Source organism: Bolinopsis microptera, chromosome 2 (assembly GCF_026151205.1).
Source record: "Bolinopsis microptera isolate Bmic1 chromosome 2, MBARI_Bmic_1.0, whole genome shotgun sequence".
Classification (NCBI taxonomy): domain Eukaryota; kingdom Metazoa; phylum Ctenophora; class Tentaculata; order Lobata; family Bolinopsidae; genus Bolinopsis; species Bolinopsis microptera.
This window is the reverse complement of record NC_087073.1, coordinates 9,556,504-9,581,088: the sequence shown is the minus strand read 5'-3', so window position 1 is coordinate 9,581,088 and position 24,585 is coordinate 9,556,504. Positions and strand designations below refer to the sequence as shown.

The 24,585-nt window shown below is 40.4% G+C and overlaps 1 protein-coding gene across 8 annotated transcripts; it reads right to left on the bottom strand.

The window, feature by feature from the left end:
* Window positions 1–4,576: 4,576 nt before the first annotated feature.
* Window positions 4,577–24,239, bottom strand: LOC134826690 (paired mesoderm homeobox protein 1-like). 8 transcript variants are annotated; one of them, XM_063839170.1, is made up of 7 exons: window positions 23,965–24,239; window positions 11,198–11,285; window positions 9,641–9,769; window positions 9,330–9,396; window positions 8,417–8,512; window positions 6,346–6,460; window positions 4,577–5,861 (listed from the first exon to the last, which is right to left on the bottom strand). In XM_063839170.1, the coding sequence occupies exons 1-7, from the start codon at window positions 24,113–24,115 to the stop codon at window positions 5,629–5,631; spliced, it is 879 nt and encodes a 292-aa protein (XP_063695240.1). In that variant the 5' UTR covers window positions 24,116–24,239; the 3' UTR covers window positions 4,577–5,628. The 8 variants fall into 8 exon arrangements, with proteins under 8 accessions (XP_063695240.1, XP_063695244.1, XP_063695247.1 ...); XM_063839174.1 differs by lacking the exon at window positions 23,965–24,239 and adding an exon at window positions 23,005–23,443; XM_063839177.1 differs by lacking the exon at window positions 23,965–24,239 and adding an exon at window positions 22,506–22,568.
* Window positions 24,240–24,585: the final 346 nt, after the last annotated feature.

Sequence of the window (24,585 nt, the reverse complement as noted above, 5' to 3'; positions counted from 1 at the left end):
TTCTTATGTACATGTTCAATGTTCATGATTCGCTGTAGAATAAAGGGCGGTTCACAAAACCACTTTTCGTTAAAATAATTAGATATCACCTCTAATTAGTTGCTCTATAGGATCAGGAACAACCAAACAATTTTTTGTGTCTACGTTTTCGTATAATACTGACTTGGGCCACGCCCATATTTTTCACCAATTTTTAACAGGTAAAATGCTCTAAATCGTCAATTTAGTCACGAAGGAGTTTGGAAGGAGTTCTAAATGTGTGCTCCTCTAATATAAACAGTAGGAAATGGTTAACTTTAGTCGAGGTTTCAGGTCTCTACAATGTTGGGAAGTTCCTGCAGGAATTTGCGCATTGCGCTGAAGCGCAAGATTCACTGCGCCAAAAGCGAAGGTCGTAGAGACATGAGACCTTGACTAAAGTTAACCATTTCATACCATTGCTATCAGAGTATGTCACTTTCAGAGTCCTGAACACACTCCTACAGCTCTTAATCGTCAATTATATGAATTTTACCTGTTAAAATATATTATCATCTTTAACTGATATCAATTTAGTTTAAAACACTGTTAGTTTTAAAAAAGAACATAATACTTCACACCAAACTAACGCACAATATGATAATATAAAAAAGGAAGGTTTTCCTTGGTTTCTGAATTCAACTTTGATTATATCCTGGCACTGATTATCATTTCTCGATTGTTCTCCATTTTCCAATGCAGTCAGCAAGTTCCAATTTAGGTAGACTAGGTTTTCTAATCTTCATATTATGTTCAGAAGCAGGCCAGAAGGGGTTGTTACCAGAGGAATATCTTCTTGGAACAAGGAATTAATGAGGTCTTCATTTATTTCTTCATAACTCGTCACTGACAGTCCGGACAGGATGAGCATTGACGAGATCCACTGATTACTTCATAGCTCGTCATTGATAGGATCAGTATTAAATGAGGTCGAATGATTACTTTATAGCTCGTCACTATCTGGATCAGCATAACATGACTAATAACTAACGAGGTCCAGTGAGCTCTTGCTGATACGTCAAAACAAGATCAGTAAATAGCTATAAATATCGAAAAAAATTAGCTTAGAAATTACAGAGTACAAATGCCTTCTTCACAACTAACTCTTTGGCCTCATCTTTTTAAATCACTCATTCCCTCTGAAACAAGATAATGCTTAGGACTAGGAGGAACTTAGTTAACTTCTTGTATAATTCGGTAAGAGGAAAATTCCTTAGTAAGCTAAAATTCTTTTGTAGTATGTTACCACTTATCATATCTGACCTCCCGACAATTGACCCCCCGACAATTGACCCCCCGACAATTGACACCCCGACAATTAACCCTGACCCAGACCCTGACCCTGACCCTGACCCTGACCCTGACCCTGACCCTGACCCTGACCCTGACCCTGACCCTGACCCTGACCCTGACCCTGACCCTGACCCTGACCCTGACCCTGACTCTAACCCTAACCCTAACCCTGACCCTAACCCTAACCCTCACCCGATTAATTTACCCTAGTTTAATTACAATTGTGGGGGGTCAATTGTCGTACTAATCCCTAGATTTCGCGACAATTGACCCCAGTGTAATTACATAGGAGGTCAACTGTCGGGGGGTCAATTGTCGGGGGGTTAATTGTCGGGGGGTCAATTGTCGTACTAAACCCTAGATTTCGCGACAATTGACCCCAGTGTAATTACATAGGGGGTCAATTGTCGGGGGGGGGGTCAATTGTCGCGGTACCCACAACTAGACCCTCTTATTCTGGAGTCTTGACAATGACAGCAGCAATGCACACTATTTTGATGGTCCAGGTCTCCAAAAAAACCTTCCTCTTTATATTCTCGTATTGTGTGTTAGTTTGGTGTGAAGTATTATTTTCTTTTTTAAAGCTATCAGTGTTAAACTAAATTGATATCAGTAAAAGATGATATATTTTGACAGGTAAAATTCATACAATTGACGATTAAGAGATATGGGAGTGTGTTCAGGACTCTGAAAGTGGCATACTCTTATAGCAATGGTATGAAATGGTTAACTTTAGTCAAGGTCTCATGTCTCTACGACCTTCGCTTGCGGCGCTGTGAATCTTGCGCTTCAAGCGCAATGCGCAAATTCCTGCAGGAACTTTCCGACATTGTAGAGACCTGAGATCTCGACTAAAGTTAACCATTTCCTACTGTTTATATTAGAGGAGCACACATTTAGAACTCCTTCCATACTCCTTCGTGACTAAATTGACGATTTAGAGAATTTTACCTGTTAAAAATTTTTGCCGAGATTTACCTCATTTTACCTCATGAGGCCAGCCAAAAAAGGCAAAATTGGGATGAGGTAAAATGAGGTAAAATGAGGTTGACCCCCCCCCCCCCCCCTAATGAGCTTATATTAGTCAGACGCAACTTTTGGTACCAAAATTATAATATTTGAAGCACCAAATTTTTCAAAAATTTGTTCAAAATTTCTTGCTACACGTTGTATACCTCTCGTGCACGCCGTCCGGCCGGCCGTAATCAAAAGGGGTTGCAGCGTGTGTCAAAAAATTTCACACAAAAAATTTCCCTTGTGTTCAGATTGAAAAATTTATAAAAAATAATTTTCCTTTAGATCTTAAAATTTTAGTACTTAAAGTTTCGTCTCGATGAGCTGATTACGATACCATAATAATTATGTGATAATAACTGAAAATGTGAAAGTTATAGGCCAAAATCTAAAAATTTGCGCGAAAAAAGCACGCGCGGCGAACAAGCGCCGTGTAGCATTTTTAGCGAAAATTGCTACACGGTGGATTTATTTTATTCACATTTTTAGACAAATTTTGGTACCAAATTTATCGAAATCGGAGAAAAAAAGTTCTGTGCTCGCGCTTGGCGCTTATTACACTGACTATATGGACTTTTGATTCACGATGTCAATCCTTCGCATCTCGCCGATCTGCATATGTGGTTGCGAGAAGCATTATTTGATGCGCGCGCGACCCAGTAGTGCATTGCGCTACAATATGGACTTTTGAAGGTAGATTCGAAGTCAGCGTCCAAAAGTACATCGATTGAAAATTAATTTCGTACCCTCAGGACAGCGTTTTGTGTTTCGCAAGCTAGATTCCTGATTCACTCGAAGCAGATACGTTAGCAGTTTGGGCTATGTTTGGTCAATATAAATAGGGGTAAAATATTTTTCGAAATTCTATCAATATCATTGATTTGTTGTTTGTTAATGCATAGGCATAATTTTAAGTTTAAGTAAAGATTAGATCAAGCTGAGTTGAACAAAACAAATTTGACGAGATTTTATCATAAATGTCAACTTCTGATTGTCGTTCATTTGATCCCAAATTACTTCAAAATTTTGCTCTTAGTTTGTTTGTATTGTCAATTATTCAAGATATAATGCAGTGCATGATCTGAGCGGAACTGAAACATGACACAGAAGCTTACTCACAAATCCACTAACAAAGTACAGTTAGCAGTAAATCAGTGTGCTCTACATTCTACAGCACAAAGGATTATCAGCATAGTATTAGTAAGGAGTCAAATGTAACCACTAAGTACAAAACACAAAACACCAAGTGTACGGCGGTAATAAACTGCAAGAAGGGTAATGGGAGCTTTAACCCAGGTCACTAGCAGCATGATCATTCGACACCTGTCAAGTACTGTAAGTGTAACGGCCGTTACGACGAGTGTAACAATGAAAGTGTCACAAAAGTTACAAGATTGAATGTCTTACTAATTAATTACTCCGCAAGGTGGCTCGCATTGTTGGTTGTGTATCCGGTCATGCTTCACTGTACTCGGCATTCTTTTGATAAACACGCAAAATGTCACTGCCATCTCAAAATTACAACAAATGTTTGTTATGTAGTCGTTGCATGATTCTATTGTCCTCTTTTGTGTTTGGAATTCTAATACATAATAACACACTCGATCATCACAAATCACAATCCACCGCTATTATATTATGAAATTAAAGTGAAACCCAGAATTTATGCAGTGTACGTTGTACAATGTACATGGTTCTTCTCTTAGTTACTTAATTTCACTATTGGATGCCGAAGTTGACAGTAAGGTAACCACTGATCCTAGCATACCACACCACTTACAAGTACAACACGACCAATGCTGGCAGAATGTTATTGATGACTCATACATCAGTATCACGTGACTAACTGTCGGAGAAACCGTGTACTTACTCAAAGCAGGGTGATACAGACTTGAGTCTACGACAGTAACGAGCGTATTGTCTAACAATAATCTGACTAATGCAACAACAAACAGCACTTCAGCTTACAGTTCACTAAATGCAGGAGCACTGGCGACATCCTAATGAGATAGTTCCATGCCTAATTATGGTAATTGATTCTCTACAGGCACATATTATTCTCCCATTACAGTTAATTACGCTGCCATTAAATTGAGGTGTCCGCTCCGAATTTTCCGGGAAGTTTGTCGTGACAGAGAGCCGATTTTAAGAAAATCAATTTAAATTCATTAGAAGAACGGCGATTTTACGCCAAAATGCTCGATCTATAAACGGTAGATGTTTGATAAGGTTCAAAATAAAACAAGACAGATTATATGGCATGACTTAAACAATAAAATTTGGTTGATTTTCCAGTCAGTATACAAAACGTGTATCATACATCTAATAACTAGAACAGCGAAATTCTGAAATTCATCAAAAAATTTCTACACACTATTGCAATAAATAAAGTGTTCCTAAGTAACTCCATGACAAGACAAGACTTCCTCTCTTAAAGTGGAAACAAGAAATATCCATTAGCAAGCCTCGTAAATACGGAGCTGGGCGTATAAACTTGCTAAAAGCAGCGTGAGGTAGGCTCGCTTCCCTCCCTGAATATATCATAATGTATGTTACTCAAATTAAATGGCAAATGAATTCAGCGAGGTAGTAATTGAGTGTGTGTATGTGCGAGCGTGGTTGGCCGGGTATAAGTCTGGGTTTATTAGGTTTAAAGAATCGCTAAAAGCCTGAATCTCCGTGCTACACTTAAAGTCTGACGCAAAATATATTCCGGCATCAACAAAATAAGACTTTTTAGGACCATACGATTTAATATAAATACTCTGCAACGTACAGATTGAACATCAAAGTCACGATTTAGAGATTGTTGTACATTCTTGGAGCTGAGGTTGAACAAATATCAAATTAAGCCATTAAGGGAGTTGTAAGTAGAAGCAATCGTTACTGAAATGAATATCAGAAATGCTTATATCATTTAAAATTAGTTGATGCTTGTACAGACAAGCCATTACTCATTAGCCCATCTAACTAAACCCTAATTAATACTCTGCTTATTAACATTTAACAACTTATATATTTAATAACCAATATCCTAATCTGCCATCATAAAAACATCGTTATAGTTATAGTAAAATTTTAAGTATACCAACCAATGAATTAAAATGCTGCATTCACAGTCCTATGACCCCTTTTCCCAGTGTTATTCAATATCATACTGACTGATCATTGCCTGTCTATTGCTCTTCATTTCAGCACGTGCAAACAAAGCCGCGCACATCACCACCACCTTTACGTAGCTTTCTCAATCGTCGTCTATCACGCGTTATCTCTAACGTTTCATCACGTAGCTTGTCACGCAAATCAGCTCATTTCCAGAAAGTTGAAGTTGTCAGGCTGGGCCGGGTGTTGTGGGTGGCCAGGATGTGACGTTTGTTGTTGCAGCTGTTGCTGCTGCTGAATTATCTGTTGGTGTTGGCTGAAGATATTCATGCTCGGTATGCCCCATTTATCGGGTTCGCCCCCAACTGAGATGGGAACGTCTGTCATCTCCCCTTTTATCAGCTTCTCTTTTAGCATCTGCGCAGAGTGGGTCTCTGGAATGATGGATCATTAGTTAACATCATACTTGCAAATATATGCATACTTCATAAGTATTCAAAAGGACTAGACTAGTATTCAACAATACCCATGCTAGACAAAGAGGTACAAAATCACTCCCACCCCAGACTATCGGGGCAATTGACAGAATGAGATGCTATTTAACAGAAGCCGGACTAGACACAATACCAATAGTATTTAAGTATATTGACTATTCAGTACTATCGAGATGCCCATGTGTAGAGAATTCACAAATGAATACGCGAAATTCATCTGAACTTACCAGCGATACCGGCGATGACCCTGCTAAATACGCTAATATTCATCTGAACTTACCAGCGATACCGGCGATGACCCTGCTAACTAGAACTTACCAGCGATACCGGCGATGACCCTGCTAAATACGCTAATATTCATCTGAACTTACCAGCGATACCGGCGATGACCCTGCTAAATACGCTAATATTCATCTGAACTTACCAGCGATACCGGCGATGACCCTGCTAACTGGACTAGTCGAGGAGGCTACTGTTGAGATAGGTAGGTCTGACGGCTTCTCGTCCTTCTCGCTCCCACATGGACTGATCACACCGACCTGGCAGATATCTCGGGTTAGTTATAGGGTATCAGGGGTATCAGATATAATGAGATCGGGCTTTGTGCGATCAGTTACTTCAGGTGTATTTACTATTTGAAGCCATGAAAGGCCGCTAATTATCTATGAGCCTCTTATACTAACTATTCTTAGACTTGACATTCCTGATAGGCTTAAATTCCAGGGTTTTCTGATAGTGATATGGACTCGGAATCAACTTAAAATTATCTTAATGGTAATTTATATTTTATATACTGATCTGACGATGCTTACATCTTTTATATCATTGAAATGCAGCTTACTTTGACGAATAATACCAGCGGCCCTTTTTCTTAGCAAAGTGAAGCTAGTTTTAACACCCTAAATACTCATTGTTTAAATCTTGCGTTTTAAACTCTTCCTCCCAAAACGTCTCTGATTTCATTTCATTCCAACACATGGTTCTCTCTCCCTCTCTCTCTCTCTCTCTCTCTCTCTCTCTCTCTCTCTCTCTCTCTCTCTCTCTCTCTCTCTCTCTCTCTCTCTCTCTCTCTCTCTCTCTCTCTCTCTCTCTCTCTCTCTCTCTCTCTCTCTCTCTCTCTCTCTCTCTCTGCATCGCTACCCCTCGCCTCTTTATTCATATTGTGTGAAACCTCCCAGTCCTCAACAATGGACTACTTCATGTCCGTAATACGAGTACGTATGTGTGGAAACATGGTGATATTATTTTTCAACATGGTAATTGGTACGAGACTGTGAGAATGAGATCATAATAATCTAGAACTAATCCTGGCTTTGTCTACGGAAGGATAATTCATGGTAGAACGGAAAAGACACGTTAAAGATGGGACCTCAGGGCCGAAGGGGCTGGAACCGGGCCCGAGGTAGAATTCTAGCACCGATTTGTTAGAAAAATAAAAGGACAAAATCCGGATACTTTTTAGTTTCCTGTGTCTCATTGTTGCACTCGTGTTACAGTACTCTGAAAAGGAGAGAGCTACAAAACGCACCTGTTGCCAAGTCCGTTTACAACATGTTCTGTCACTAAGTAACTAATAGCCGTAGTCTAGACTTAACGCCGACTCCTTACACTAGTACTACCGCCCACTGTACGACGCGCACTAGCCACCACGATGAAAGACCTTAGAACCGCTAGATTAGTCCCCAGCTCCAGCTCTATTCGAATCAGGTCGATCGGACAAAGATAATTCAGGAGGGGTATGGGGAGTATTTAATGTCTCAAAATTACAGCCGATAGCTCGGTTAATCTGTCTGCTGTTTTAAAGGTCTTTATAAGGTTGTTACAACTATCTCTGGAAATTACCGTGAACACGTTTTACTGGTAGGACTTTGTGCAGAAAGTCCGGTTACAGGAGAGGGTTGTAACCGCTTCAAGATTAGAACATGTCAGAAACACTTTATCTGAGCCTGAATAGCCATTATGCTTAGTGAATTGGGATTTACATCGCAAATCCTTTTCATGTAACAGAAACTTAAACACTTTAATTTGTACAGCCCCCTAGAGTCACAGGTGACAGGACACATCCAGGGAAGATGAAAATATAAAGTAAACTACATCTGTCATTCCACGCATCATGAAGCAGCGGGACCACGGTTTACGGTGTAATTTGAGAAATAATCGGTTTTGGAACAATTGTCATTGAATTTCGGATTTTTAATCACATTGAAGTTGACAGATCGAGAGTGAAGTTGAATGAAATGCCGAATAGATTGTGACTCCACCCTAGACCGCCAGATGCTACGGAGGAGGGAGATATCTCTAGACTCTACCTCTTATATTTGAGTGAGGATAGTAGGAGTAGGAGTAAATTCTTGAACTATATACGCGACAATATAATATGATCAATTACTTTACCATCCTCATACAGGTTTGGCGAGTCAAAACGTAAGCTGAATATTTGATATCAAAGGGATGTTTTTTCCCTCATTTAAATATAAGATAGATTATGAAATTACATGGCACTGAGTGGTTGAGCTGGCTTCCTCTTCATCTCCCTTGTCCAGGATCTTAGCCCTTTTCCTCCATTTGGCACGTCGGTTTTGGAACCAAACCTGCACATTTAAACTTGTTAGACATTGATAAAATTGCGCGGTTCTGATATTTTAAAATTTTAACAAAAATAAATATCCTGAAAATATTCAAGGCAATATTTACACTTAGTCCCAATAAATTTGATGTTATTTGTGACGCATTGAGCACGTTAAGTAAACAATACCGCACAAAAAAGTAGGTGCCGAAATGATGCTTTTAATTTGTCATAATATATGAACACAGCGAATGATAAAAGGCTTGCATGCAGTGAAATACTCAAGAAAATATTGACTATTGGTGAGCGCAAGTCTCCGTAACTGGTGCTATATTCAGCCCGGTTTATAAATACGATGGTTCAGGGAAAGGTGGGTGCATATGATCTCGGAACCGAGTACTTCAGACTGTCTGGGTGCCCGAAATAGGGGGAGCCGGCCGACGTCATGGGGCTCGACGAGGTGAATCAACTGGGCATTGTGAGACACAGGCTGACACCATGGCTGGGTTATTTGCGTAGCAGGACATTCCACGCAAGATCTCCACATACCAGGGACCTGACACTTCACAATCCCGATGATATCACCGTGCCCTGTACACAGAAGTAGGTGCGAAGGAAATCAAGAGCAACCTCCTTTGATTTGGACAGTAAAGATAACAGCTAATTAGTGACAGGCCCGTGTGGAAACACGTACTAAGTGGGACATGGTTATACGAAGCTCAGGTCATGATAAGGCCTGATAATCATCTCGTCGGCCAGTCAAAAGGTTAAAACTTAAATTACGGCGAATTGCGAAGTCGTATAAAATCAAACACATAATTTTTAATAGATTTCACAATCACCTGAATTCTAGCCTCGGGGATCCCAAGTCTCAGCGATAGCTCCTCTCTGGTGAAAATGTCAGGATACCTGAGAGAAAATATTTTGAGCATGTGAAATATGTTATCATCAATTTTGAACTGACGCCTCAATGTCGAGTAAATTTCTGGACACACTTAGTAGTGAGGGGTAGTTTTGAATCTGCGTGTATTTTAAAGAACGCTGAGGGGTTTAAAACTGCTCCACTGTTTCCGGTATTCGAAACTTGAGGACTACTTCGGAACGGTAGGTACTTTCCTAGAACTTGAGTGGTAATGGTAATTAAATTTCTAACCTTGTTCTCTGGAAAACGAGTTCTAGTTCGTTAAGTTGAGCAGCACTGTAATTAGTCCTGTTTCTTCTTTGTTTCCTGTGTGGTCCGAAGGAGGAATAGTGGAGGGCAGGATTAACGTCCGGGGGTAACCTGGAAGAGTGGAGGTGGTCAGGGGGTGTTGTGGTCAAGTTCACATTGGGGGGGGGGGGGGGGGGGGTAACCTGGAGGGGCTGTTGTGGTCAAGTTCACATTTGGCATGGCAAATAGGAATCAAAATGATTTCCTGCTGCCTGTAAAACTCAAATTTAGACATTACACAGCCAGGAGGAAAGGGACTGATGATGATAATGCTATGACGAGTAGTTACACACAACATCGAGAAGTTTAGTCCCATCTGTCTGCACGTGACAGATATGCGGCTGGGGACCAGTTACGGAAGTATATTCAGGGTGTGAGGTATTTCTCAAAATCTACAACTCTAAAATGAAAAGGAAGGAAGAGTTTTGATTGTGGGCAGATGACGTACCTATCAGGATCGACGTTTTCAGTGCGCTTATTATCGAGATACCAATCAATGTAAGAACAGACGACAGACATAATGCTGGCAAAGTTTAGTGAAGCATGGATTACAAGTGTCCTATTCAAACCTTCAATTAGTGTCAACCGAGGTGAGCAGATTTTCTCGGAAAATTAGGGTTTTAAACTACACTTAACCACTAGAAATGCGCGGGATTTTGGAAGAGGGATAAGTAGTTCTAAGGGATAAGTAGCTCAAGGTTCACAGATAATCGAGAGCCGAGGCACAGTAAACCGGGATGGTTTTTAACAACACATACTACGAATTCGAAACTTATTGTTTAATTATGATTGTATCTTCATTACAGCGTTTTGAAGCGAATTAAATGACTCAAAAGCAAAAGTCATCTAGACTTGATACCTAGTAATAAAAGACAACGAAGATTAAATAAGTAGTAGTAATATAGTGTAGTTGAACACCTACATAAAGGATGGCACGAGAAAGTTCAGTACATGGACCTAGTTTTGAACTTGGCTTCTAAATCTAATCTGAGGACAAATAAAATTGAGTTAAGACGTTACGTGTACAAGAAACAGTTTAAGTCGGACACAAACAAAAGCGCTTTGGTTGGACAATAGACTGAAAGGTAGGGGACATTTTGAACAGCGTGTGGAGCATGGCAAGCATCAGGAGATTGCATGCATGTAAATAGGGCATCATAAACCGAATCATGGCGGGAAATGGACATGGCATAGAGAGGCAAAGTAAACTGAAGGAAAAAAACAAGAGCCAAAAGCCCAAGAGTTGATGTACACAAATCTAATTAAGGGGTCGTTCATATAATCAGCCGAGGCGGAAGGGGGGTTTCCAATGTTACGCTAGTGTAATTTTGACACAATAGCTAGTTGTAAAACTGATTACGGGGGGGGGGTGTAAAAATGTTAGTGATAACATAATATGTCATCGACCCCTAATCATAAATCTACTAATCGTGATACAGATGAAGAAAAATAATATGTGCAACATTCCGCAAACAATACAGGCAAATTAAAATATATTACCTGTATCCTCCTGGGAGGCCCGGAATAGAGGTGGGCATCTGAAACCGTCCCATAGCACAGGCGTTGTTATTACTCGGCATCAGAAAACCTGGAAACATGGTTGCGTTATTTGGATATTGTGTTGGTTGCATGCATAACTTACATACAAGGGAGCTGGAGGGGGTGGGGGCGGGGCTAGACCAGGCACCTGGGTTAGGTGGCTCAGTAATTGGAAACTTATCCGTGAGAATACGCTCCCACCCAACCAATATCCCCTGGGGACACCCTATCCTGGTGACATCGGAAACTGCACCATGACTCACCCCCAGTTAATACGAACAGTAATTTACTGCATGAGGTATCTGATTGGGTACTGATTTGTGGTGACTAATGGCTCCAATCAAGATTATATATCTATAATGATCCAGGTATGATTGGGTAAGTTTGGTCCGGGAATGATTGGTGTAAACATGTTAAACAAGCTGAGATTATCCGATAGAGATAGGATATCAAATAAATATTAGCTGACTGATAGAATACACCACGTACTTTCCAGTCTCTGGGATTGGATCAGATGAGGTTGAAGTTCTTCAAATGCTATGCTCGCCATTTCAAACTGTACAGGTGTATAATAAGCTAACTATAGAGTATAGAGTCACACAAATGAAAATGAATGACAAAGAAATTTCAGAGAAAATCATAACCGGTTAAACGCAAAATTTGCAATATCGGAAGGTCATCAATACCGGCAAAGAATATGACGGAAAGAAATTAACGATCAAAAATGAAAGACTATGGAGGCTGTTTCCTGTGGAGCACTCTACTTCCGACAGAATCCGCTAGATAAACATCAATTACCGAGCCGGGGTATCATAACAAATCATTACAAGTGTCTATCAGGGGAGACGAAGGTTCTGAGGCGGAGACACACAGTCCCAGCGAATGTGGGGACCGCGGACACACACACACACACCCCCGCACACTCGGCCGAACTACCCGTACCTTGTGACGTCACCACGGAACACGGCCCCTTGCACGGGGTGATCTCGGAAAAGGAACCTGGACCGAGAGGGACACGGGACAGGGAGCAGGCTAATTACCTGGTCATTACTACTGCCACGTCATTACCACCCGCCTGACAGGGCTATAAATAACCCTAGTTTCTTGTGCAAACATTGGACCTTTGCAGACATGGAACTGGATATTGGGTAAACATAATTCCGAAGAGTTATGAGGTACGTTTTTCTCATTTCTGTACAAGAATCAGGTACAAGGGAACAGTAAGGGTAAACATTTTAAAAGGGTGAGTGACAAAGGTGAGAAAAAGGGGCAGAAAAGCAGCGGTTACTTAGCAGCGGTTACTTAGCAGCGGTTACCAGGTTACTTACTGAGGGCGTCAGCAGAATTCAAATGTTCGTACATGGTCATTGGTTAGAGAGTTCGCTAAAACTATAAGTTCATTATTCATTAACACCGTTACATGATTCGGATATATAATAACAAAGAATATAAGAGGCAATGAAATTTTAACCGCGTTGGGGGCAGGCAAAGTCGCTTCCCTGATTTGCATATCACCGGGATTTAAAATTGAGCCGTTTCAAGGTCTCTGAGTCCAAACATCTTAGCGCTTTCTGGGGAAATCCTTCAATGACCAGCAGGACAGTGCTCCCAAACTCCAAAGAGAGTGGTGAATTAATGGCGACTGATATCTAGGAAATTTGGTTATAAAGCCATTATTGATATATACCATCGTATTAACGGCAAACTCTTCAATCAAACTGGCCCTAAACTATTGTTCAAATAAAACTATTAACAGCTGGACGAATTAGATTTATCATCCTGGACAAGACAGTCCAGGTGTGACACCAACCCTAATTTCGAATTAGGAATGCGGGTATCCCGCACCACTGAGCTGGCAACGCAACAGAAAGTGAACGGATATTGCTGTTGCATGCTCACTACGAGCCCGTAATGTATTGAGATTGTTGATGACTTACAGCTCAAAATCAAATTATGATATTTTTAATGGGTCTGAATTCTAATGGGCCTTCAGTATGGAAAGCAAGTGATTAATGGTATTAATATTTATCAGCTTATATATATTAATGTTTTGGTTCCGGTAACGTCTCATTCAGTGGACCAGATCCGAAGTGGTTTACCAGCATGAGCTCATTGAGCAGAATATGATGATATCTATATCATATATTCTAGTGAATACATTTCTTACTTTTATTTGTTAATTATACCTTACTTGGGGTACCAAGCCCCAAAAACATGAAATTTATTTGCTATGATATCTTATTGCATTAACTTATATTATGATTCAATACTGTTGGTCATTGAATTAACATTCAACATGTCCATGAATAATGCACGTGCAATTTACATTCGATATATTACACATTTAATCAGGGGACAAAATGAAATTCGTGGAGTTCAAATTCAACTAGCACAGTGAAATCACAGTGCAGAGAAATGCTTGACAGCAGCTCTCTCACGACTGTCAAGATCACTAATAACAATCGCCACTAAACTATCTGTCACGTGACCCAGGAAAAACGGGCGAAACTTTGTTTTGTTATTTTCAGAGATTCCCACAAGCAGATTATCAACCCAAATAGCATCGTGCCAATAAGATTAGGTTTAAATTTGGCAGTGGGAATGCGTTTAGTGTTAATAACCGGAAGATTTGTCTAGGATATAGTCAAGTTACTGTAATTGACAGTAAGTAAAAATGAGGGAGTCACTGGTAAACGAGATTATGTGTATACCAACATCACGCCCTGCAAGCCGTATATACAATATCAGGCTCAGCGCGGCGCGTCCTTTCTCACGCTCTTCCCAGAGTCTTGGCCGCTGATTGGCTGAAGAAAAGCCCCGTGACAAATCACGTGCAAAACCATGGCAACAGTTGGCTAGAACCACATGACTGAGAACAAGGGGGACATTTGATGAGAAGACATGGAGTCTAGAGGCCCGTGTAAATCAAAAGATGGCCCGGTTTAAGGTACCCCGAATACGACACCTGTCAAACAGCCCAATACCAGGCTTCATGAGGTCTAATGGAGCGCTCTAAACTACTTCAATGAAATTATGCAAAGAGGTCTTAAGGTGATTACTCTACACCAACAAGATTAAACGAGACTAAATTTAGTTAGGTATACAGGATCAGTATAAACGTGTTGAGATGAACGTATAAATCTTGCATTTCGTTCTAGAGTTTCATCGTTTCCTTTGCGGGATGCCTTGTGCTTATAGCCTGTTAAAACTGGAGATCGTTGAATTGACTTACTTGCAACTTCGAGTGTTTCCGTTATGCAAAAATATTTTGTTCTACGATTATATTTCTAAAGGCGCATCCGCAATGACATTAGCCGCCCTAAAGTCAGCGAAAATAACGCAGAAGTTATGACTTTCTAGCAAAATCAGGACGCTTTAAAAAGCTGTAAATTACAAATCTTGAAAAATGGGGCACTAATTCGGTTCTTTAAGTAGCGGACTCTTTCATCCAGAACTGTAAAATACAAGCTTACGCAAATCACCGAATGGAAGAAACAAGTAAATGCCTTGAGGGAAAAGAGTGCTGAGACACGAGAGAATCCGGTTGCTAGGACACCTCAATTTAGTCACAAAACAGCTGAAATTTTCTGTGAACAAGAGACATTGTGGCCAATTAGAAATGTATCAAATTATCCTTAACTCAATTTCAGTACTCAAACAAGCTTCGTTTTCACGGTAAAAACTGAACAAATGAGATATAAAGTTTCTTAAACCCGGGAAGTTGGTGAGGTGGACGGAGCTAACTACAAAACATCAACAAACTAGGGAAACAATATTCCAAATGACTCGACACCTGAAACCAACATGGAATGTGTACAATGAGCGCCACGCTCAATGGACCCTGCACGTGATGTTCCCATGGTTACAGAACGAGGTAGCGACCCAGAGGGGCGGAGCCCCCCACGAGCCCCACTGCTCATTACAAAACCGATGATTTCACAGAGACGTGCCAGCTGAGTGTGTTCAAGTATACTATTTCACGGAATGCACGGTAACCACGGTAACTGCACGGACAAGAAACAATCTCTTTAGACAAATACGAAGGGGGACTAGTGCTCGAGAGTTTCCAGGCTAGTGCTGCAATGAGAAGTGCTAAATTATCGGTTAATCCCGAGTAATGATGTGTCCCCTCGCCTAAGTGATAAATCTGTTGTTAAAATGCAGTTAGCCGATACTGAAAGTGCTCCTCACAGCCAGCATTATTTTACACTTACTTCTCTTTGAGACTCAAATAATTATCGGCTTCCAGATTAATAGCAGAACATGGTGTATGTAGTTGTACGAAGCAATGGACAATAGACAACATCATGAAGGTCATGAGCCTAACTTGTCACAGTATCCCTTTGAACTTTAAACTGGTCAACAGTTTGACCCCCTGCTGGCAATTCCCTCGCTACACAGACACCCCGAACACAAAGACACAGCACTAAATCGTTTGAGGTAAAAGCAAAGACAAGATGTTGGATGGAACAGTTTTAGATAGGTCTGAATAGCGAATACTGTCTCTTAAAACCCAGGGTTAGGGGTTATAAGTTAAAGAGCTGATGCAAGGGTATGGACGATGGTTGGCGGCTGGTTTCGACGAAATCCGCACTGCTCTTAGTTCTACTGCTTGTAATAATTGCTTGCAGTTCTCCCCCATTTGACTTAAGACTGGGCACGTGTTACAATTGACCTATTCATCTAGAATTGAAACAAATTCTACATACTGGCTACACTTCCATCCCATTACATACTACTCAATCAATGTAACAGATTCGTAGTGTTTTGATTGGTTTAAATATATTAAGGAATTTTTTGTGAAAACTTAAAACAATATCAAAGCAGGCACTTAAAGACAAGCTGGCTGAGAGCTGCTTCTAAGGACAGCTTGGTAAAAACAGATTTCCGCCTCCAAACAATAATAAAACATGTTTGATACGTACGTTTGAAGATAACCATTGTTTGATCTCTGAGACTGGATAAAGCTTTGTTTTTCGATTCTCTAACAATTTATGTGATCATTAAAAGCAGCCATTGTATACTCATTTTCCTGGTGACGACCGTTTAAACTTAATTATATGCTGTCACGTGGTTTGATTTGCTTGTACGCCGTTGAAATTAATTAGAAGAATGCCGACGATACCTTGGTCCTCTTTACATCTACCAGCTTCTTCACATTAAGTTGCCATAACTTGTACAGTGCACTTGATATCTAATGGAACAATAGACGACTATCGTGCTACCACGTTAGAACTGTGAATAACAAATAGTAACCTATTAATGGTAGCCATTTAATGATTTGTTGCTCTCCTGACTAATCATTCTAATATTCAGCAACAATGTGAAATATTATAGCCCATTGTTTTAATCCAGATCGAATGACTCCAGAAAGAACGCCCCCTTCACGGTTGAGCGATTGTTTTACCTCTCGACTAATCAATGCGAAATTCAGCCTGATTTCAGTTTTAATCTTCGCAGGCTGGTAAATTCAGGGGGAGGAAAAAAAGAATGGAGGTACATGTTAGATTTGACACGAAGAATAAAGAGGGGCGCTGTAGAGTAACGTGGGGCGCACGTATGCCACGTCCACCAGCTGTTACCTACTGTTCCTTATCCCTGCTATACGTCCTTCTCTAGCCTCTAATAAATCTTACTAAACGTGACAATTTGATTTTGATAATTCAAGATTAGATTTGCCGGGTAGTGTAGTGTAAAACTGAGGTGGACTGTTGTTGAAGGAGGTTGAGGGACCGTGACCAGATGATGGTGGTGAACACACATTGCTGCTTAACCTTTCCAAACTTAGATCTTATTTAATAAATTAATAAGGGCTACTGTTAGTAAATTAATTGAATCGGCTATTGTTGGTTGGTTGGTATTAGGTATGTTATAACTAAATTCGATAAAGTATAAGCCGTTGAGCACTTGGTTTATAGGTTATACAGCCGGCAAATTGATTGAGATAAAGTGTGAATAACATTAGCACCCAATTGTTCAATCAAGGGCCAACAGTTAATTCAGGCTAACGTAGAATATTATACAACTACCGAATGAAGTTAGCTAGAATATATATTATGTAAGAACAGATCCCATATTTTAGGACCAACAAAATCAGAATTTTCATTTCATGTAATATATGCCATTTAAAGGACATGTTCCCATTTAATATAAACGCTATAATTAATGTCTAGTCACATCATAATGCGCGTTAAGTAGTGATTGAATTTGAATACCTATAAAATGCCCATTTAACGATAAAAACGATCTTGAGACTATAAAACGACTGTTTATCTGAAACAAGCTCATAGTTTTGTATAGTATGTTATTCCGAAGTTGGCAGGCGTGGGTGGTGCTAGGGGTAATCGTATCACAGATTTGGCTGGCAATTCATTACCATGGATCAAACTAGTGGTCCAAAAGCTGAGGCTGTCAGCCAATGAGAGCAGATTTGAACGAGAACCAATCACAAACAGGGAAGAATCATGTGATTAGGAGCCGTCAACCACTAACAATCGAATAATTGAGCTGGGAAATGAAATTAGAAGAGTCCAAGTAAATGTCAGGTAAGGTAACAGGGTCGTGGAGCATTTCATTGGATTATAATGTGACGGACTGAGGGCTGGACATTAGAAAATTCAATAATCTGGATACACTCCACTGATTAAGGGCTGACCCCCGAGCATGTGCATCTGGGAGGGGTTTGGAAAGTGGTGGAAAATTCTGGATTAATTTAAATTTAAAATGGAGGTGAGAATATCGATAAATCAGTCATCTGATTCGGACGAATATCTACGTTTTAGACACGATGTAGCCAAAGTGAATGCACCTCTCACGATATAATCTCAGACGGTTTGGAAGCTATAGATCAAATCTAATCAAGCATTTCGAGACATTTGGAAACAATGGATTAAACTAGGCAACAGACTTGGGTGATAGACTCAGGTTATCAATGCTCAATCGTAAAATAAATGAGCCGTGAAAAAGTTTAATTATATCACAATGAGAAATAGCAGTAATAAAAGGGCACCAGACTTCGGTTATAGACTTAAGTCATCAATTTTGCAATACCTCAATCGTAAAATAAATGAGCCGTGAAGGTCAATTCTATCACAATGTAGAGTCGCCATAGAATAAATATTTGCCGTATGATAAACTGAGCAAAGCGACAGTAAGTCTAGGTCAATCGTTTTGTTGAATGACCCAAAATTCAGTCAGAATCGTGAATTATAACTCACACTGCGAATAGTGAGTCGACGAAAATTTGTCGCGATTAATTTTAAACTAAATAACAGATCGATCTCACAATTCAAACGGCTATATGTTTACTGGAGACAAAGTAAGATATTCACAAACAGGTCACGAACAGGCTACAGCTGCAGATGTCAATGCCAAAAACATAAAAAGAGGTAAACTGATACAGTTGTGATAATCTAGGCTTTAAGGGACTATGTGTCGTGGAGGGGAAGGAACAAAAGCCGGAGAGGCTGAGTGAGGATACAACAGTGAGCCATTGTCCCAGGGACACAGGACCTTAGTCTTCCCCGGGCTTGTCCTAGACATTGTCCACCTCTCTCTCGTCGGAGCCACGTGACCGCTATAAACCAATGGTAGTACGGGAGCCAGGCCCTCAACCAACTGCAGGTCGCAACGGGCTACCTTTTTTAACGGCAGACTTGCGAGATTTGTCAGACGTAGTGCATTGTCATGGGGGCAAGCTCGCAGATGAAATGGCAGGAAAATAACCAACCTGAATTTCGACTATTCTAGATAAATTAAACGACTGCAGTGCTGCAAAATGCTTTCCACTTGATGCACTCTTTGCATCTCACCCTCGTTATAGCATAATTTTGTCACCCTTACTCTACCTCTTAATTGATGGCAATAAAATTAAAGGAGCATTACCGGGCCTAAGGACAAATTGAAAAGTGGAGGATTTACATTCTGACCTCATTATATTCTGTAGCGCAGGGCAAAATACCCCATACAACTCTTTAATTGCGCTAAACTGTTAATCGAATGAAAATCTTATACCATCCCGTAAACAAAGTAGGATCATGGAGATCCATAAATAGAGTCCAGGGGTAAGGACATGAAATAAGAAAAAGAGCTGACAAAAAACCTGATAGCAATATAAAATATTCCAACTCACCAGCTGAGAAATGTTAATAATGAAAGTTGGTGTGAAGCGGGAGTAGTGGAGTACGTATATATCTCGGAGCCCGGTATTTCTCGGGGGAGCTAGTACACCTTACTGCCTTATCAAAACAAGCGGATCACTATAATTACTCTCTGAGCTCTTTACCTACATAAACAAATCTATTCCGATCTGACGGGAACTACCGACCTACTTCAGTATTTCAGGTGCCAGTGGGTAGACTTTTAATTGTGAAATATATACAAAATATCGTCAACTAGAAATCCTTCCGGGAACCAGGAAGCTAAAAATAAGTTTCCGGGTGCCAAATTCAGCTACTTGTAGCAGTGTGGACCAAACATGAACTGTAAACAGGGGTCAACGGCAATAAGACGAAGGTAATCTTACCTGCATATCATTTACTGTAAAGCTCTTCAATAATACTAGGATCAAAATAATCCAAATTGAAGTAAATATTTCACAGTTTTAAAGCTGCAAACAAGGCGCCGGGCTTTTTTTTCTTCTTAAAGCAGACATAGCCAGGGTGACGGATCACCACACTGTAGACTAAGTGTAGACACGGTTCTTTTTAAAGTTTAAATTCTCACATCTAAAGTCAGGGGGCCCTGGGGAGTGAAGGATCCCGGAAACCACAGAGCCCTGCTGCCCTACGAAGACATGTGCTATTTTGGAAGGTATGTGAAAAAATGTTCCTCTCCGCGAATATTTAACGTTGATAAATAATGATGCATGCAACATTGAAAAGGGCAATAGTGTCTGGCCGCTTGTTTACAGTGCAGTGACGGTGAAAACAAAATTTTAGACGGGATATTTTAAGTTTAAGGGCTCGTGGTATTAAGAAGCAGTCATGCTTCTCTAAATCTTAGACTATGATCGGTCCCACGTTTGTCGATTCGGTTGATTGGTTTAACGTCGGAATATTTGGACACGAAGAGACCCAAAATGTTCAGTTTCCATGGAGTGTGCCCTGATTTGCGAGACAGGCTCCCTAATACCATCCTCCGCATAGCAAGCCTATGACGCAAGTTCGTGACGCATTTTGTGACGTCACAGCGTCAGGTGCTGTAAACCGTTGAATTGCACGTGGGGAGAATGATAGTATCCGGTCTTCTACCTGGATACAAACTGAACATGAGCGGAAGATAATTTTGCAATCCAGTCACTGGTTCTAACGTGATATCCTATCCAGGAAATCCCACCATCTCTTGACCAATAGAATCGCTGGATTTCTTGCTGCGACCAATTACAGAACGGCAGAGTGGTCACGAGACACGGACAGGAGACGGACTAAGGAGCTCGGTGTGCCCTGAGCTGGCTGAAATCAAATACCGCACAACATGTCCTCCTTGAACGAGGACACTGCTCCACCACCTTACCCCTTCTCAATAAATCCAAATCAACTGTTTCAGGCCAGTTTCAGGGCATATACTGTTTCTTGTCGATATAACCGCTTCCTATAAGTATAATAATGTGCAGCCGGCTAACAATGCTCCTTTCACTGCGACTTTGCAGGATTGTTAGATGTGAAAATCAGGGGATCTGTAAACAAAGCTGCACCGATCTATAGCCCAAATTAATGGAGTTATAGCTATGCCATGAAAATGTGGATCATAGCTAAGTTCAGGAACTTTTTACAGATTGCATTGTGTTTACTGGCTGATAAACTCGTATAGGCAGGCTAGTGACAATTTGTTTATGAACAAGAGAAGACAAAGGATAGACCTTGTAAATTAGGATTAACACATGAGTAACAATCAGAAAAGTCCCTGAGTAACAATTTGAGTCTGTTCAGCGTGGCCAATGAGGAGTAACTTCGGTGAAAGGAACCAATGAGAATTAAGAAGTCTAGAGAGTGGGACCCGTACACGAGATAAACGTTTTTTGCGAAAGTGAGATCGACGTTTTTCACACCCGGTTCGGGGAATTTCAAGACAAATGTTGAAAATATTGGAAATGAAAAATTAGTAACCTGGCGAGCAGGGAAACAGAATGCCCTACACTGATCACCATGGGAAAAATGTCTACTTAGTTTAGAGCGGCGAATTGGGTATAAGGAAAAAGAGTACCGAAAAGAATTTTCAGTTCAAGTTCAAAGTCACCTATCACTCGATTTTTAAGCGAAACTCATAAAAATTCCAACACGAAGTTATGGCAGCTTGGTTTAACGATGACACAAAGAGATTCTGTTAAGTCAACAAATTAAAAACGGAAAGGCTGAAGAGAAAAATGTGATAGATACCTGCTAGATGACCGAGACACGAACAGTCAATACACGATGGTCCGTATCAGGAAATGGTGAATATGTAGGGAATTCTTGAGATTCCTTGGTGGCCCCAGCTGCCCTATCGCCTGACAGCAATGAGCTAACAGACAGCAGCTTGGCTCCGACAGTTCTACTTTGAGACAAGGGACGTGACGTCATCACATTGGTATTCATGACGTAGGAGCTTAACGATTACAACTGTCGCAAATAGGCTGGATCACCCATGTGCACGTGATTATTACAATAGCAATATTATCTTTGTAGGGAAATGGTTGAATCAAAGAAGAGTAGATTCAAAGGACAGGTAAAGAGTTAACATTTTGAGTTCACTTAACTTCCATTTACACGGCCAACTAATCGCAACTGTAAGCAAATCAGTATAATCCTGAAGGTAGCTTATACAATTTTCCGCAAAATTTGCACGAGTTTACCTCTGCTGTGCCATCAATTTGCAAAAATTGAGCGTAGATACTAGGTGGATTAGAATTAAAGCAATATGGAAATGTTTCTTGGAGGGGACTCACATGGTTCGTGCTCGTTAGCTCTGTCATACCCAAAATCACAAATTTCAAGATTTCATTAAACCTGACCCACTCTGTACAAAATATTAGTTCTTCAGAAATCAGAATTAAGGCCTAACCCAGAATCATTCTTCGTCAGGGCCATAAACCCATACAATATAAGAATTGCTATTGTGTGTGTATAGAACCATGCTTCCTCTAGAGAACTTATTGATATTTCATTCCTTTTTCCTAATTCTAGTGATATATATTGAAAGATGAAAACCCTAAGCACCCTAAACGGGTTGAAGACGATTTACACATGTATTTTAAAAGCTCCTGCTAAAACAAACCTTTCGTATCACTTACATGTTTTAAAACAAAGCCCCCTCCACGAGTGCTTCAGAGCTATATAAACTATGGACCAAAATAAAATACGTTTATACTTTAACTGAACCTGCAAGGCAGTCAGGATTCAATAAACATATCAACATAAGTTGAATGTTTAAGGTGTTTTATTATACCAGTAATTAATGACTAGACAGGGTTATTGTAATGAAAAACAGTCGAGAATAGTGTCTAGACTTGGGACCAGATCGTAACACATGATACGCGAAAATTACTATGCAGCACGTGCTAACGAAATGTGAATTTGAAGAAGAAATTATTGTTCTTCTTAAAATTCACATATCGTTAACGTGTTCTGAATCTGAACAACATCACAAACCGTTGCGAGAGATTATGATTGGAGTAGGTATTGGTTTTAGTGTTCACCAACTACATTGTGATGGAAGCAGCAGTGTGAGTTAAATTTTTCTGGAATGTGTATTTTTTGGGGTTAAGTTTAAACCTAAAAAATGCTGCAAACCTTTGACAGTTTCGTAGTCCGTATGTAACTCTTCTTCAGCTGGAGATTCATAAACAAATGAAACGGACAATCTACGAGGAAATGTTGCACATTATTCATCAACAGGTGCGTTTCCCGATGAGAAGATATCCACAGGGTTTAGATAACACCAGAAACTGAGATTCCAGTAGATGAGTAGATGAGTAGATGAGGATCACCCATCCTCCAGATCTACAATCAACAAAATGTCCTGATATCAACGTGGCAAATGACATCTGAGAAGATATTCTGACAATTCACCAAAGCTGTGATGTCTGCAAACACGCTCCCACTGCGAACTGTCTTGATTCTGGTCGCCACAAAGAGCTATCCGGATCAGCTTGAGAGATGACAATACAAGACAATAAAAGGGGGAAACAATGTAAACCTAAATCCTAAGATATGACTAACACAGCGCCTCAGCTACGACATTGGATTAGATTATTTATAAGTATTAGTTGAATTATTGAATCTTTAAATAAAATTATTGGGCTTCCCTTTAAAGGCCGTGTGCTCTTTATAGTTTAAATGATTTAGTGATTACATTTTGATGCAGAGTAACTTGATTTTCAATCTCGGTAAATGGCTAACCCTAAAAGGATTATTCGTTTTTAATCCGATAAGATAGCATAATCGGTGTTTCCTAATAAAGTTGCTAGACCACCTAATGTCATAATACATTTTGAAACTGGTTAAAGATGTCCTATCACCGAAAGTGAGGGGGACCTGTAACTACAGTATAACAGTGAACAGTGTAAGCAGTAATAATTCCAGTCAGTGTAATGCAATCATAATCATATCCTGGGAGATTTTATCGAATGATAGATTTAGTAAAACAGGCTCAGGATGCTATAAACACACACAAACCCCGTGTGTTGATTAATACAGGTAAACGAATTTAGGGTTTCTGGAAATCACATTATAATATAAAAATATGCTAACCCGATTCTGTAACGGATGCACCGACTGGGGAGGGCGGGAACGTTTTGTAGAAGTCCATGGCGGTGGTGGGACGGACGGACACGAAGGGGGAGCGAGGGGAGGACCCTGCCTCGGATGAGCTGGAAGTTTGAAAATAGTGAGGGAAAGCCATGATGGGGGGCACACAAATGTCAGACGCTCAACGAGTATAGGCGGGTGAGCGGTGAGGCGTGAGGGAGCGGGAGAGAGAGAGAGAGAGAGAGCGAGAGAGAGCTGGGCAAACACGGGGGGAATCTGAGATCCCTATTTAGCTGCAATAATTGTAGAGCTACGTGGGAGCTGGTGATCTGCCCGCTACCATGTGTCGTGTCCTACTGGGGTCAGATCGCACCCTCACATGTCAAACCAACCGCTACATCCAGTATAACCTGACCACTTTTTAGACATTTTTAACTTCACGGTCCGTCTATCTAACTGGCCATTATTCTAAAATATAATTTTCAGGGATTACCCGATTAAAAATGTGTGGGGGTTGTGCCGATGTGCCGATGGGCTAAATAGTATGAATCAGGGTAATGTAATCAGAGAGTAGTTACTGTAAGGGGTAGGGTTGCAGAGACCTGGTCTACACTATACTCCAAC

What these genes read in the sequence shown, in the direction of transcription:
- LOC134826690 (XM_063839170.1), bottom strand. Translation starts at nt 24,115, where the DNA reads ATGGCTTTCCCTCACTATTTTCAAACTTCCAGCTCATCCGAGGCAGGG. An exon ending in GGCCTCCCAGGAGGATACAG is followed by an intron (nt 9,770 to 11,197) that starts GTAATATATTTT and finishes CCACTCTTCCAG; the next exon opens with GTTACCCCCGGACGTTAATC. An exon ending in TCCCCGAGGCTAGAATTCAG is followed by an intron (nt 8,513 to 9,329) that starts GTGATTGTGAAA and finishes TTAAATGTGCAG; the next exon opens with GTTTGGTTCCAAAACCGACG.